General features: G+C 59.1%; 2 protein-coding genes across 2 annotated transcripts; both read left to right on the top strand.

Annotated features, from left to right (window-relative positions):
- The first annotated feature begins 558 nt into the window (after positions 1-558).
- Positions 559-4117, top strand: LOC118688006 (C-type lectin domain family 2 member H-like). The gene is made up of 6 exons (XM_054515630.1): positions 559-757; positions 1617-1703; positions 2187-2285; positions 2388-2569; positions 2770-2870; positions 2961-4117. The coding sequence occupies exons 2-6, from the start codon at positions 1688-1690 to the stop codon at positions 3073-3075; spliced, it is 513 nt and encodes a 170-aa protein (XP_054371605.1). The 5' UTR covers positions 559-757; positions 1617-1687; the 3' UTR covers positions 3076-4117.
- Positions 4118-6760: 2643 nt separating this feature from the next.
- On the top strand, positions 6761-9174 carry LOC118688001 (C-type lectin domain family 2 member D-like). The gene is made up of 5 exons (XM_036385220.2): positions 6761-7341; positions 7721-7819; positions 7922-8103; positions 8304-8404; positions 8495-9174. The coding sequence occupies exons 1-5, from the start codon at positions 7020-7022 to the stop codon at positions 8610-8612; spliced, it is 822 nt and encodes a 273-aa protein (XP_036241113.1). The 5' UTR covers positions 6761-7019; the 3' UTR covers positions 8613-9174.
- The last annotated feature ends 6529 nt before the right edge of the window (positions 9175-15703 follow it).

Below are 15703 nucleotides of genomic sequence, written 5' to 3'. Positions count from 1 at the left end.
TACCGGGACCCGCTCCGTGTCCACAGGCAGGGAGCCGCAGCGGCCGTGCCGGCGCTCGGTGTGCCCGGGCTCCGAGGCGCCGGGGCAGGGAATGCGGGGCACAATGGTGAGCAGCCCGGGGCTGCTGCTTCTTGCCCCTCGGCAGGGGCGGGCTCCGAGCCGCAGCTGCCCCGGGCCAGCAGCAGGCGGCAGCTCGCAGGCCGGGTGAGGGGGCGCCATGAGGCGGCCGGGCCGGGAGGGAAGAGGAGAGGGACAGAGCGCTTTTGGTGGCACCTCTGGGCACCTGGCCAGGCTCACTCCAAGAATCCCTGCCGTGAGTCACTGCTGAGAGCCCCAGAAGCGGCTTTCCTGGGTCTGCCGTTCTCGACCAGCGCCAATAGCACAGAGCCGTTTTCCTTATCAAGGTTTTTGCAGGACAGGACTGACCTGACTGCTCTGGTGGCGTGACTCCTAAATATGCCTCTGACTCCATTTATGGCGCCGTGAGTCACTTTGGTGGAAGAAAACACAACCACTCGGATGGTTCTCAGGACGTGCGCGGCCGGGCCCTGCCGCTCCCCGCCCCGCTCGCGGCTCCCGTCCGGGCTCTCGTCACCGCCCCTCGGTGCTTCCCGCACGCTGATTTGTCAAATCGACCAAAAGCCGTCCAAGCACCGCCCTCGGCAGCCAATGGCCCAGGTCGAGAGGCCGGAGAGCTGAGGTGGCGGCACGTGAAGCGGAGCGGTGGCGGCGGAGCTCGGAGGCAGCTTCAGCCCAGGTGGGAGCCGCGGTCGGTGCTGCCCCAGCTCGGGGCTCGCTGCGGGCGGAGGGGCCGCGGTGAGGGCCGGGGGGGACATGGGGGAAGCCGGCACAAGGAACTCGCCCGTTTTGGTGGCACCGGGCACCTCCTGGCCAGGCTCACTCCAAGAATCCCTGCTGTAATTCACTCTTGAGAGCCCCAGAAGCGGCTTCCCCGGGGCTGCGGTTCTCGACCAGCTTCAACAGATTGGGGCTCTTTCCCCTAGCAAGGTTTTTGCAGGACAGGAGTGACCTGACTGCTCTGCTGGCGTGGCTTCTGCTTCTGAATATGCCCCTGCCTCTGGCTCCCGAAGTGGCAGCGGGAGTCACTTTGGTACAAGAAAGCAAAAGGGCTCCAGTGATTTCCATGAGGCGCGCTGCCTTTCGAATCCCGCTCGCTGCTCCTCTGTTCCCCACTCTTCACCCCGCCACGCTGCTTTCCCGCACGCAGATCGGTCAAAAGGGCCAAAAGCCGCTGCCCCATGGGCTCTGTGCTGAGGCACCAGCCCGAGTGCCCTGGAGCGTGAGCGCAGAGCGGCACCAGCCCGAGCGCCCGCGGAGTCCGGCCGGGATGGGAGGGGCGGCGGGCGGAGCGTTCGGGTCATTCCCCAGCGGCGGCGGCACCCGGAGCCCGGCGAGGCGGCGGCGGCGGAGCTCGGAGGCGGCTCCAGGCCAGCGCGACCCGCGGTCGGTGCTGCCCCAGCTCCCGGAGGCTGCGCTTGTCTCCGCAGCTGCTGCCGCACCTCTGGGCAGCGGGGACAGCGCAGCCACAGCTGGCACCGCCCTCCTGAGCCCCCAGGGCCGGCACCAGCAGTGACCTCTCCCCGTGTCCCTCTCAGGGTGCCATCAGCGCGGCTGTGAAGCTGTTCCCGTGGCCGAGCTCCCAAAGGATCTGCCAGCAGCACTCCTGATGTCTCCAAAGCAAGGTACTGTTTGTTGCAGGCAGAGAGATGCTGCCTGTGAGCTGGACGAGAGTGAACTCTGCTTGATTCGTGGAGTTGCGAATGAGCCCCAGCATCCCCAGCAGGGACCAGCAGCCGCGGTTCCACACCTGCCTGGGGTCCAAGAAGCCTCTTGGCATCAGCAGGGGGATGCCACTTGTGAGCGTGCAGTGAGTGCAGATGTGGAGAATGGATTCTGCACCAGTGATGGGAGTGTGAGGGAGCCTCTGGCTCCCCAGGGCACATAAACAACCAAGAATGAACACAAAAGAAACCTCAGAAGATTCCTGGGTGAGTGCAGGGCCACCCCTGTGGTCTCTGCCTGTGGCCAGGCTCTTGGCTCTCTGGCTGCCAGCTGAGTGAGGCCCACACTGGCTCAGGGCTCTCTGGTCTGCTCCCTGGCCATGGGCTGAGCAGATTGCAGGCCCGGCTCTGCTTCTGGCAGCCAGCAGCTCTTTCCTGCTGCAGGTGAATGGATCAGGGGCCATCCCGTGGGCACGGCGGTGCTGATTCTGCTGCTCCTGGTGCTGGTGCTGGCTTTGGGGGTGGCCTTGGCTGTGCTGGCAGGTAAGGGAGGGGCAGCAGCCTGGGCCCAGCCCCTCGGGGCAGAGCGGGCTCCCTGCTCCCTGCACAGTGCAATCCTCAGACCTTCTCCTCTTCCCCCTGCAGCACCACAGGTTCCAGTCACACCTGTGACTCCGCTGTCAGTTCTGGGCTGTCCCCATGGCTGGGTTGGCTACAATGGGGTCTGCTACTACTTCTCACAGGATCACAGCACCTGGGTGCAGAGTCAGGAACGGTGCTCCGAGCTCGGGGCCTCCCTGGCCATTGCCAAGGATGAGGAGGCCATGGTGAGTGAGGGGTTGTGGGCGGTGTGGGGTGGCTGAGGGCAGCCTGGGGGTGCTCCTGGGCCGGGCTCGGTGCTCGTAGGGCCGGGGCTGCAGCCCTGGGCCGGGGCCTTGCAGGGAAGGAGCCCCGGCGTACGGGGGGAGCCCCGGGCCCGTGTCCCCCCGAGGGGCCGGGGCAGCTCCCACTCCTCTCTCCTGGGCAGGATTTGCTCTCCCGCCTCCGCGGGAACGTCGATTACTGGCTCGGGCTGCGCAGACGGGGCGAGCGCCTGCACTGGGGGGACGGCAGCAGCTACAGCTCCCGGTGAGTGCCGGGGAGCCGGGCAGGGCCTGGGGGCACAGGGGCACAAGGGCTGCCCCTGGCAGCCAGCGCTGCCTCTGCTCCTCCCTGCAGGGTTCCTGTCTTTGACAATTTCGAGTGTGTGTACCTGGCTGACGAGAGATTGAGGAGTGAAAACTGTTCCAATGAGTGGCCGTATCTCTGCAGCAAGGCCCCAGCTCCCCTGTAACAGGGGCTGCAGAAAGGACCTTCTCCACACTGGGCAGTGCCAGCTTCACCTCTGAGCCCAGCACAGCGCTGTCCTTCCTCAGCTGCACCCTGTGCCTTACACTTCCTCTCAGGGTCACCTCAGTGCCTCTTCATGCCCAGTGCCAACGCTGGGCTGGGGCTGCAAAGGAAAAGTCTCTGCCATCCATCCTGCCACCAATGCTGCCTGCAGTGACTGCATTGCCCTCATGACACAACAAGCTCCAATGGGAAATCCAAATCGCCTTGGGCTCTTGGAAATCATCACAAAGTGGCTTGAAGGTGATACTTCTGGACTGTCCTTGGCAGAGTTAGAACAGCTGACACGTTCTGAGGAGGAATCGCACTTTTGTCATCTGTCACTTGACTGTGGAGAAGAGTCTGTCAGCTGCTGGTGCTCTCTCTCTCTCTCTCTTTTTCTCTCTCTCAGCATTGGAGGAGGACAGTCAGAGCTGCTGCTTGGGGAAGGGAATTTGCTGCCAGCGCCATAACCCAGGCCAGAGCAGCATCTTCTGCACTTGAGTGAGCCTGTGAGAGCAGCCCCTGCAGGGGCACCTCACTGTCACCCCTCGGTCCGGAGGGCCCTGTCCCCCCTGCTCGGGTGCCCGGGACCCTGAGCTCGCCTCTCCCTGCCCTGCTCAGACCCGGCTGCCGCTGCCGCCAGCGCCCCTGCCGGCCGCGCCCGGAACTGCAGCGAGGGGAAAGCGCGCGCGGCCGGGAGAGGCGGGGCTGGGGCTGGGCCTGCTCGGGGCAGCGCCGCGCTGGGGCTTGTACGTTGTTATACTCTGGTTTTGCTTTGTTTTACTTTGAAACGGCCCTAATTTCTATTTTCATATGTTTGCCTGAGAGCCCCTTCATTTCAGAATTATAATAATTCGGAGGGAGGGGGATTGCATTTTCCATTGCCAGGGAGGCTCCTGCCTTCCTCAGCAGATCCCTGTCCTTCAAACCAAAACACCCCCATCGCTCTGTGCCACTGTGTGGGGAGGAGGGAGGGAAATGGGGATAAAGTGAAGCCCAGGAAAGAGGAACCACTTAGGGGAAGGTGCAATTTTAGGATTTGGCATACTTCTCATTGCCTTGCTCTGATTTGTTTGATAACAAATCCAATTAAAATTAATGTCCCCACTCTGGTCTTCTTATGCCTATGAAGGGTGAGAGATCTGTTGGTAAATGATGGAGAGCAGCTTCCCAAGCTCATCTCTCAGCTCCCTCATCCCCCTGGGGTGGATCCCCTCTGGGCCCACAGATTTATGAGCATCCAAGCAGCTCAGCAGTTCTCTGACTGCCTCCTCCTGGATCACAGGGGGCCCATTCTGCTCCCTGACACCATCCACCAGCCCAGGAGTTCACTCATCCTGAGGACAAGCTGTGTTTCCACTAAGGGCTGAGGCAAAGAAGGCATTGAGCACCTCTGCCTTCTCCTCATCTGCAGTTACTAAGTTCCCTCCTGCATCCAAAAGAGAACAAAAGCTGGTCCTTCCCTTCCTTTGACTATTAATATATTTGTAATCCTTTACAAACGTTGCCAAATTAAGTTCAAACTGAGCTTTGGCCTCCCTAATTTTTTTCCTACGTTGCCCGAGCAGCCCCCTTAAATACTTCCTGAGAAGCCTGACCCTCCTTCCAAAGCTGATACATCCTCCTTTTATTTCTAAATTCTTCCAAAACCTCATTGCCCATCCAGGCTGGATGTTTGCCTCGTCAGCTCCTCTCTGGGCACACAGGGACAGTCTGTTCCTGTGCCCTCAAGATCTCTGTTTTGAAGCATGTCAACTCTTCCTGAACTCCTTTGTTTCTAAGGGCTGCTTCCCAAGGAACTCTGAATAAGTCTCCTAAACAGGCCAAAGTCTGCCCTCCTGAAGTCCAGTGGAAAGCCCTCTTGACGTTCCTCCCGATATCCCCAAATATAGAGAACACTGTAATTTCATCATCACCGTGCCCCAGGAGGCCTCCAAGCAGCACATCTCCCACCAGCCCATCCCTATTCATAAACAGCAGATCTAGCAAAGTCCCTCTCCGAGAAAGCTGACTCACCAGTTGTGACTCGTGAGCCCTGGCAGCACGCACGGAATGCCTTGGATCTCGACTAGGCAAGCAGGATGTTTTCTTTTTTCCGACTGCTCTTGGCTCCCTGACAACGCGATTGTGGGGAGTGAGGCGCCGGGGCAGGGAATGCGGGGCACAATGGTGAGCAGCCCGGGGCTGCTGCTTCTTGCCCCTCGGCAGGGGCGGGCTCCGAGCCGCAGCTGCCCCGGGCCAGCAGCAGGCGGCAGCTCGCAGGCCGGGTGAGGGGGCGCCATGAGGCGGCCCGGCCGGGGGGGAAGAGGAGAGGGACAGAGCGCTTTTGGTGGCACCTCTGGGCACCTGGCCAGGCTCACTCCAAGAATCCCTGCCGTGAGTCACTGTTGGGAGGCCCAGAAGCAGCTTTCCACAGGGCTGCCGTTCTCGACCTGCGCCAATAGCACAGAGCCCTTTTCCTTAGCAAGGTTTTTGCAGGACAGGACTGACCTGACTGCTCTGCTGGCGTGACTCCTAAAAATGCCTAAGACTCCCAATACAGCGCCGTGAGTCACTTTGGTCCAAGAAAGCAAAATCACTCGGGTGAGTTCCCTGACGTATCCGGCCCCGCTCGCGGCTCCCGTCCGGGCGCTCGTCACCGCCCCTCGGTGCTTCCCACACGCTGATTTGTCAAATCGGCCAAAAGCCGCCCAAGCACCGCCCTCGGCACCCAGTGTTGCCAGGTCGAGTGCCCGGAGAGCGCAGGTGGCGGCACCCGGAGCCCGGCGAGGCGGCGGCGGAGCTCGGAGGCAGCTTCAGCCCAGGTGGGAGCCGCGGTCGGCGCTGCCCCAGCTCGGGGCTCGCTGCGGGCGGAGGGGCCGCGCTGAGGGCCGGGGGGTTCTGGCGAGTTCCTGGTGGCGGCTTCCCCCGTGTCCCCCCTGCGCTGGGACTGTAGCCCCCATCCCTCTGTGCCACTGTGTGGGGAGGAGGGATGGAGGGAACTGGGGATAAAGTGAAGCCTAGGAAGGGGAGAACGGTGTGGAGAAGGTGCATTTTTAGGATCTGGTGTACATCTTATTCACTTGTTCTTATTTGTATGAGAATAAATTAAATTAAATGTAATTTCCCCAGTCTGAGCCTGTTTACCCATGATGAGTGAGAGATCTCCGGCTGCCTTTCTTGAGAGCCCCGAGCCTTTCCTGCTGTGTTCTGTTGCCTGCCCAGGGGCAGGAGCAGAGGCACAGAGCGCTTGTGCATGCCCGGGCACCTGGACTGACCCAGCCCAGCCCAAGAATCCCTGCGAGAATTCCCTGTTGAGAGCCCCAGGAGCGGCTTCCCCGGGGCTGCGCTTCTTCTCCGGCCTCAGTGGCCTGTGGACTTTTGTCCTAGCACGGCTTTTGTGGACACGGGAGCCTCGGTGCCCCCGTGGCGCGCCGCACGCTTTGCCGCCCCGCTCGCTCGCTGCTTTCGCTGCTGGTGGCGCTCGGGATCGCTGCCGTCAGCAACTGAGCCGAAACCCCGCCGGCACCGAGCCTGCCTCTGACGGGGAGCGGTGGCAGCACCAGCAGTCCCCGCGGAGCCGCACCGGTGTGGGTGTGCCGGGACCGGAGCGGCGGGAGGGTCACTGCGTTTGTCCCGTTCCGGAGCGCGGCGAGGCGGCGGCGGAGCTCGGAGGCGGCTCCAGCCCAGGCGCGACCCGCGGTCGGTGCTGCCCCAGCTCGCGGAGGCTGCGCTTGTCTCCGCAGCTGCTGCCGCACCTCTGGGCAGCGGGGACAGCGCAGCCACAGCTGGCACCGCCCTACTGAGCCCCCGCACGGCCGGCACCAGCAGTGACCTCTCACCGTGTCCCTTTCAGGGTGCCAGCAGCGCGGCTGAGAAGCTGTTCCCGAGGCCGAGCTCCCAAAGGATCTGCCAGCAGCACTCCTGATGTTTGGAGAGCAAGGTGCTGTTTGTTCTGGGCAGAGAGGTGCCAACTGTGAACTGAAGGAGAGTGAACTCTGCTCCATTCATGCAGTTGCGAATGAGCCCCAGCATCCCCAGCAGGGACCAGCAGCCACGGTTCCACACCTGCCTGGGGTCCAAGAAGCCTCTTGGCATCAGCAGGGGGATGCCACTTGTGAGCGTGCAGTGAGTGGAGATGTGGAGAATGGATTCTGCACCAGCGATGGGAGTGTGAGGGAGCCCCTGGCTCCCCACAGCACATCAGCAACCAAGAATGAACACAAAAGGAGCCTCAGAAGATTCCTGGGTGAGTGCAGGGCCACTCCTGTGGCCTCCAGGGTGGGGACAGTGTCCCCTCCCAAGGACAGGGCTGGCAGGTGTGTGGCTGTTTCCCGATGTCTGGAAGAGGCCTGGTGCTCTGCTGGGCCCCATCAGTGGCTGGAAGCAAGAGCCCCAGCTGCCCCCAAGGCTGTGCAGTTCTCCTGCTGCAGCCTGTGCCCACTGCTGTGTCCCTGCCTGTGGCCACAGCTGTGTCCCTGGCTGTGGCCAGGCTCTTGGCTCTCTGGCTGCCAGCTGAGTGAGGCCCACACTGGCTCAGGGCTCCCTGCTCTGCTCCCTGGCCATGGGCTGAGCAGATTGCAGGCCTGGCTCTGCTTCTGGCAGCCAGCAGCTCTTTCCTGCTGCAGGTGAATGGATCAGGGGCCATCCCGTGGGCACGGCGGTGCTGATTCTGCTGCTCCTGGTGCTGGTGCTGGCTTTGGGGGTGGCCTTGGCTGTGCTGGCAGGTAAGGGAGGGGCAGCAGCCTGGGCCCAGCCCCTCGGGGCAGAGCGGGCTCCCTGCTCCCTGCACAGGGCAATCCTCAGACCTTCTCCTCTTCCCCCTGCAGCACCACAGGTTCCAGTCACACCTGCGACTCCTCTGTCACTTCTGTGCTGTCCCCATGGCTGGGTTTGGTACAATGGGGTCTGCTACTACTTCTCACAGGATCACAGCACCTGGGAGCAAGGTCAGGAACGGTGCTCCGAGCTCGGGGCCTCCCTGGCCATTGCCAAGGATGAGGAGGCCATGGTGAGTGAGGGGCTGCGGGTGGTGTGGGGTGGCTGAGGGCAGCCTGGGGGTGCTCCTGGGCCGGGCTCGGTGCTCGTAGGGCCGGGGCTGCAGCCCTGGGCCGGGGCCTTGCAGGGAAGGAGCCCCGGCGTGCGGGGGGAGCCCCGGGCCCGTGTCCCCCCGAGGGGCCGGGGCAGCTCCCACTCCTCTCTCCTGGGCAGGATTTGCTCTTCCGCCTCCGCGGGAACGTCGATTACTGGCTCGGGCTGCGCAGACGGGGCGAGCGCCTGCACTGGGGGGACGGCAGCAGCTACAGCTCCCGGTGAGTGCCGGGGAGCCGGGCAGGGCCTGGGGGCACAGGGGCACAAGGGCTGCCCCTGGCAGCCAGCGCTGCCTCTGCTCCTCCCTGCAGGGTTCCTGTCCTCGGCAATTCCCAGTGCGTGTACCTGGCCGACGGGAAAAGGTTCAGGAGTGAGATGTGCTCAAGTAAGCGGCCGTATCTCTGCAGCAAGGCCCCAGCTCCCCCGTAACAGGGGCTGCAGAAAGGACCTTCTCCCCACTGGGCAGTGCCAGCTTCACCTCTGAGCCCAGCACAGCGCTGTCCTTCCTCAGCTGCAGCCTGTGCCTTGCACTTCCTCTCAGGTCACCTCAGTGCCTCTTCATGCCCAGTGCCAACGCTGGGCTGGGGCTGCAAAGGAAAAGTCTCTGCAATCCATCCTGCCATTGGTGCTGCCTGCAGTGAGTGCATTGCCGTCATGTGTGAGAAACATGGATTTGTATTTAAAATTTTTATGTAAGTTTATTAAGAGATAAAATCCCACATTTGGGTGCTCGTGTCTTTGCACACAGTTAACTTAAACGATTTTTTTTATATACTGTTACATTATAGGCCTATATGCATATTCATTATAGTTTATACATATCGAAACATTCATTTGAGTTAACATGTTCTTTTGCTTGGTTTAAACCTTTGACTTGTCTTCCTGCCATCTTCTCATTTAAATTAATATATTTTATTTTTTCTTTTGGTTCTGTCTTATATTTTCACTCCCTTATAACGACGGTCAATAAATGTTTTTGTTTGGTTCCCTGGTTTCTGTTTCTGTTATCTTGTGTTTCAGATAGGATAGTCCCTGAATTTGGGAAGTCACTTAATTATTTTACCTCATTTTCTGAGTTAGTTACATGAGAAAATGATTCCTAATTTCAGTCTCTATTATGCTATGGTCTAACATAGTATCTATTACACCACTATTTTTAAAAGCTATAGGGTGCATAGATGAACTGACAGGTTATATTGTATCAAAAGCAGTAATTGCAATTTGTACTGTATCAGGATTTTTGTGATCAATAATTACTTGCAAAACAACAGTTAATACATAAGTGTGGAAGCCAATACCTATATTTGTTATTTATAATATTATACAGCAAGCTCAAATGGGAAATCCAAATCGCCCTGGGCTCCTGGAAATCATCACAAACTGGCCTGAAGGTGACACTTCTGGACTGTGCTTGGAAAGTGTGAGAAACTACCCTCACTCTTAAAATTTTAAAGGTTAATTAAATCTTAACAACAAAAGATACTACAATGGACTGAATAAGGAAAAATTACAGCGCTGGGAGTCTCTGGGCCTGTCAGCCACATACTCGTTTACAAAATGGATGCTCTGCCTTTTATACCCTCAGCCCCTCCCAAAGTTTTGTCAGTCAGCTCCTTCTCTGCCCTCCCCAGGTGGAGATCACTTCCTTACACCTTGATTGGAGCTCAGGTGTTGTCCTGTGGCCCCTCCTGGTAATGAGCCGGCCCTCCCCAAATGCCCTGACAGTTTGCCAGTCCCTGTTCCCTGCTTGGCTGCAGACTGGGAGGATAAATGCTGGGATGAGCATCTCACCTCTCCGAGCATCCAGACCCCATCGAGCCCCTGGACCTAAACCAGCCCAAAGCCTGTCTTACCTTTTGCTGCTCTCAGGAGGGAAAAGCAAAGCAGGCACAAGCATCCCCAAGCTGCCTGTGGATCCATGGTGGGCTCCAGGAGCCGGGAGGGAGGCAGGGAAGGGAGGAGGGTGGGAGAGGGGGACCTCACAGCAAAAGTGCCGAGATCAGCAGTGCCGGGCGATGGGGCCCGACCTTCTCCCAAGAAAAGGCAAATAATTAAACCTTTGTACCAACCCCCAGCAGCCACGGAGGGTTTGGAAATCAGCTGAGGTTCGCCAAAGGCCGGCGGGAGGGGAGGAAAGCTGGGAGAAAAAGAGCAGCCAGAAGCATTGAGGGGAGGAGGAGTTGCCTGTTTGTCCTGATATGGGACGGGGATGCTCAGAAAGCTGCTCTGTCTTTTGGAGATCTCTCTCTTCCCATCACAGGATAGAAGACAGTTCCTTTCAAAAGAAAAGACCCAGAAGGGGGAAGGGGGAAAGAGCTTTTCCATCCTTTTAGCTGGAGACTGGGATTTGCAGCCTGGAGGCTCAAGTTACTTAAAGGGCCAGGCTGGAGTGGACGGGGAGCATGGCTTCCCCCAGAAAGAAACGGGAAAAGGCTTGGGAAATCCATCTCTAAACCCCTCTGCCCAGCAACCATACAGTATTTTTATTAGTGCATGAACCTTCTGATTGCTGAGTTTAATTGTTTCCTAAAGACACCGCAGTAAGGGGTGGTGATGCAGCTCGGGGTCCTGGGAAGGCTTTGTGCTAAAAAGAATGGGGGAGTGGAAGAGGGGGGCACTTCACGTGTCATTCTGGAAGTGTGATCTTACAATGGCACATAAAGAGGCTCCTCGCAAGGGAAGCCCTTTAAAACCAGGGACAGCAGTGTTTGCCCTCAATTTTAACCTTGAGATGATGAAAATGGAGCTCTTTCCCTTGATTCAAACCCATGGAACAGCACCCTAAAGGTATTCTGCTTCCATTTAAACATGAAAATAATGGAAAACTGTGATTCCCAGCCAACTGAAACACTGAAAATCATGACACTGTGTTTTCCTTCAACTGTGACCCTTCAAATCATAGGTGAAGGGGGATCCTCCACAATTCAAACTCAGACAATTACGGAAAAGGCGTTGCTTCCCTCAGTTTAATCCCCTTTTGTCCTTGTAACCTCCCTTTTTTGGGGACACTGGGGAGGGACTGGGGGCACTTCCCCCTCCTCACTGGTCACACCCGGGGCTGCTGCACACCCCTTAGAGGGTGGGGGGAAGCTCCATTTAGTGCCGGGAAGGAGCGGGGGAAGCTCTGGGGGGGAGAATCCTGTTGGGAAGCCGGGGTTTGGGCCGACTGCGGTGTCCGAGCTCCGGGGAGGCGCCGGGGAGCTGGGAGAGCCGGCCCATGGCCATGAGTGAGGAATGCACGGGGAACGAAATGAAATGGAACAGAATAAAGTGCAATAGAAGAGTGAAAATTGCAATGCAAGATGTTTTCCATTCCCATCTGTATGGCAGATTACCTTTGTCAAGTGGGCAGTTTGCCTGATCTCTCTCTTTGAGTGACCACATTCACACCTCCCTCGGGAGGGGACATCTGCTGATAACAGCTATTGAATGTCACTGCATGACTGATAAGAACTGTAACATCCCATTGTGAGATGCTCTGCCCAGAGGGAGGAGCCAAGCATTGCTACCCAGATATAATCCAGAGGTTTTGAGACACCAGCACGGCTTTCTCCACGGGATTCCCCAGAGGAACAGCAGCTGCCTCTCCTTCCACTGGATCTTCAGAGGCAGAATCCATCCTTCTCTACAGGACCCCCTGCTCCAGCAGAACCACCCCTGACACTGCAGGAGGGCTGCAGCCACATTTCCAATGGGACTGCCGCCAACACCCTGACCCACAGGGTGTCAGGCTGGGTTCTGACTCTGGCACTGTTGTTCTAGTGCACTGCGTTGTTAATTTTATCTTTTTTTTTTTTCTTCCCTATTAAAGAATTCTTATTCCTGCTCCCATATTTTTGCCTGAGAGCCCCTTAATTTAAAATGTATAACAATTCGGAGGGGTGGGGAGGGTTCACATTCTCCATTTCAGGGGAGGCTCCAGCTTTCCTTAGCAGACTCCTGTCTTTACAAACCAAGACAAAGAGCCGTGCCTAGGGAGGGTCTCCGTGTCACTGAAAGAGCTGCACCGAGGGACCGTCGTGGCGTTGAAAGAACGGCATGGGAAAGGCTGGCAGGTGTGAAGGGAATAAAACACAGAGAATGGTGTCAAGTGTCACAAAGGTCCTGCACCAGCAGTGGCTTCTGCCCCATGTCACTGAAAGAGCCGCACCGAGGGACCATCGGGGTGGCGGTGGTACTGAAAGAGCGGCATGGGAAAGGCTGGCATTACACAGAGAATCGTGTAAAGTGTCACCAAGGTTCTGCACCAGCCCTGGCTGCTGCCCCGTGTCATTGAAAGAGTTTCCAGCCCTGATGGATCCGGCGGGCGCGGCACAGGCAGTGCCTGGAGCTTTTGCCATCCCCAGGGATAAACTGAGCCCAGCCCAGCAGCAACTTCCGCACTGGCCCAAGGGATGGGGGCTACAGTCCAATCTCTTAGAGATCAGGACCAGCATTTTGGTCTTTTTACCATTTTAGGGGGCTGAGGGTTTTTCTTCTCTCTCAGCAGCTCCTTGTCCTTTCCCCTGTGGGCAGCAGCCCCGTATGCCGGTTTTCCTTCGTCTGGAGACAAACCCCCGCTGTCCCCAGCCCCGGGGTCCCCTCCCCAGGGTGACTCTCCCCCCCCCCGGTCGCTGTCGGGCTGTGGCGGGGGCAGGAAGCTCCGGCCCCGCCGCCAGCTCGCACCACACCGGGCCGGCAGCAGCGGGCAGAGATGCTTTGGCTTCCTGTCCCCTCCCCCGTGTCCCCAGCCCGGTGCCACCACCCCCGTGTCCCCATCCTGTGTCCCCTGGGCTCTGCTGTCGCATGGAGGACGAGGACGGCTACGTGATCTTAGAGCGAGGGGACAAGCGGGGCTCTGCGGGGAGATGCCCACCCCGGCAGGGGGCAGGTACTGGGGGTCGTGTCCACTGGGCCCCCCCGATCTTTGGGGGAGAGGAACTGAAGTGGGGCGGGTGCAGGCTGAAGGCACCCAGGAGTCACCAAGAGCTGCCCAGGGTGGGGAAACTGAGGCACGGCTCGAGGGAGGCGGGTCTGGGGGGCTTTTCTTGGTGCTGTGGTTGTCTGCTGTCCCATCCCCCTGAGCTGTGACCCCAAAAGATGGAGCAGAGGGGGTTTTTGGGGTCACCCAGCTCCTCGTTCCCCTGGGCAGGGGGGTCTCACTGAGTTGCTTTGCCCCAGGACTTCCTGCCTTGGGGTCTGGAGGTTTCAGGGAGGCAACGGGTGCTCCTGAGCCCACTCTTTTTTCCACATCACTTCCCCAACAGCAGGATCTGGCTATCAAGGATTCCAGAGGGTCCCCGCAGCATCCCCCTGCTGTCCCCGCCGCCTCCTCATGGCCCTGACGTGCGGCCTGGCGCTGTCCCTCGTGCTCTGCCGTGAGTCTACGGGATGGCAGAGGGCTCCGGGCACCTCTTCCCACCCCACCCCCGATTTCCCTGACCGGGCTCGGCATCCCCCTCTCGCAGTCTCCTGGTGTGTGGCACAGCAGTGGCAGCCCAAGGGGACCGCAGCTTACGAGAACGCCTCGCTGGGAGCTGCCCGTTCGGACTGGGACAGCATCCTCAGGGAGAGGCGGAGGGTCCTGTGCCCGCCCCGAGGTAACACAACCCCCGGGGGGCTCCTTAGGGCCTCCCCCCGATAAAGAGAGGCCGGAGATGCCCTCTGGTGCCGCGGCGCTGCCTCAGCCGCCGGGACCCGCCCGTGTGCCCACAGAGAGCGAGGGGTGCCGGCTGTGCGCCGTGGGCTGGAGGCTGCTCGGGGCCAAGTGCTACTGGATTTCTGACGGGATGAACCCTTGGAACAGGAGCCGGGAGGACTGCAGGGATCGGGGCTCCGAGCTGCTGATGCCCTGGGATCAGGATGAGCTGGTGAAGGGAATGATGGGGATGCTGGATGCGGCTGTACCCAGGGGGCTGGTGCTGCCGGAGGGGCTGGAGGGTGAGGGGCTTCCCAAAATCCTGAACTCGGCCCACCCAGGGAAGGGTGAGGGGCTTCCCAAAATCCTGAACTCGGCCCACCCATGGAAGGGTGAGGGGCTTCCCAAAATCCTGAGCTCGGCCCACCCATGGAAGGGTGAGGGGCTTCCCAAAATCTTGAACTCAGCCCCCCCTCTGTGTCCAAGCCCCCCCGGGTGCCTGTGGCAGAGTGAGAGGGACACGGGTGGGGTTCAGATCCGGGCTGAGGACAGAGCCAGTTTTGGGGTGACCAAAACAGCGCCATCACTTCTCCTTTCCCGGGCCAGGAATTCCTAAATGAAAGCCTGCAGAATCCCACCCGGCACTTCTGGATCGGCCTCTCCGTGCCTGTGGCCGGGACGGGCTGGACATGGGAGAACGGCTCCGACCTCGACCAGGAGCAGTGAGCGCCGGGGGGGAGCACTGGGGGTCGGGAGGGCACCCCATTGTCCCCGAGGGCACCCCATTGTCCCCGAGGGCACCCCATTGTCCCCGAGGGACCCCCGGGGGGTGACACGGGCTCCTTCCTGCCACCCGCAGGTTGCAGCTGGAGCTCGGGAAGGCGCCTGGATCCTGTGGAACGCTCAAGGGGAATGGGATCAGCCCTCAGAGCTGCGACACGACGCTGCAGTGGATCTGCCAGAAAGAATCTGTCGAGATCTGAGCCTCCGTTGCACCCCAAAACCAGCGTTAATGCAGGAAAAATCCCAATTCCCGCGGAGCCAGCATCCCCCGGGGATGTGCAGAGCCGCAGCCCGTGAAAGTCTCCTCGAGGTGGGCGATGTAGGAGAGAAATCGACCTAAAAAACCGAATAAAACCTTAAAATAACTCGGGGAATTGCACTTTTGGGGCGAACATTGGGAAGAGGGAGGGAGAAACGTGGCATTTCAAGGGGTGTTTTGGTGCCGGGATGATCCAAGATTCAGCCGGAGGGGTGGAACTTGAGGCTGATGGTCTGCAGTGTCCCTGCCCATGTCCCCTGTGCTCCCCGCCGTGTCCCCGCCGTGTCCCCCGTGTCGGGGCCACTCTAGGGACAGCCCCCGGGAGTCCAAGGCCAGCCACAGCCTTGGTCTGGGAGCAATCCTCGGATATTCCAAATTTTAGGAGGAGTTATCCCCCCTTCAGCACCCGCAGCCTCTGAGCCAGTGCTGGCCTGCGCAGAGGACCAAGGACAAACAAACAGCGATTAATTAGCTTAATAAACGGCTCCTAATTAGCGGGGAGGAGAAGTGAGGCCCCAGGGCTTCTGTCTGAGGCGGTGCCGCTCCACGCACAGGGCTGGGAAAGCCGGGCCGTGAGCTCTGCAAAACGCTAAGTCCATTTTCAGACACATCTGGAAATTTATCAGTTGATCAAAATGTATCAATTGATCAAATTTCTCAATTTCATGGATCCCTTAAAATCCCTTAAATCTTAATAAATTTAACCCCAGACTATCACCGTTCCCCCGAGCTCTGACTCCATCCTACCTTGGCACCTCCAACCTCTCACTTGAAGATACCAAATGCCCCCCCAAAAAATCCTTCCAAAATTCCAGAACCTGTCCAAAAGTTAATTAAATATTCTTTTCCAGACCCCTCTGG

This window comes from Molothrus ater, chromosome 8, assembly GCF_012460135.2.
Source record: "Molothrus ater isolate BHLD 08-10-18 breed brown headed cowbird chromosome 8, BPBGC_Mater_1.1, whole genome shotgun sequence".
In the NCBI taxonomy this organism is placed as follows: domain Eukaryota; kingdom Metazoa; phylum Chordata; class Aves; order Passeriformes; family Icteridae; genus Molothrus; species Molothrus ater.
This window is presented reverse-complemented; position numbering and strand designations above follow the sequence as displayed.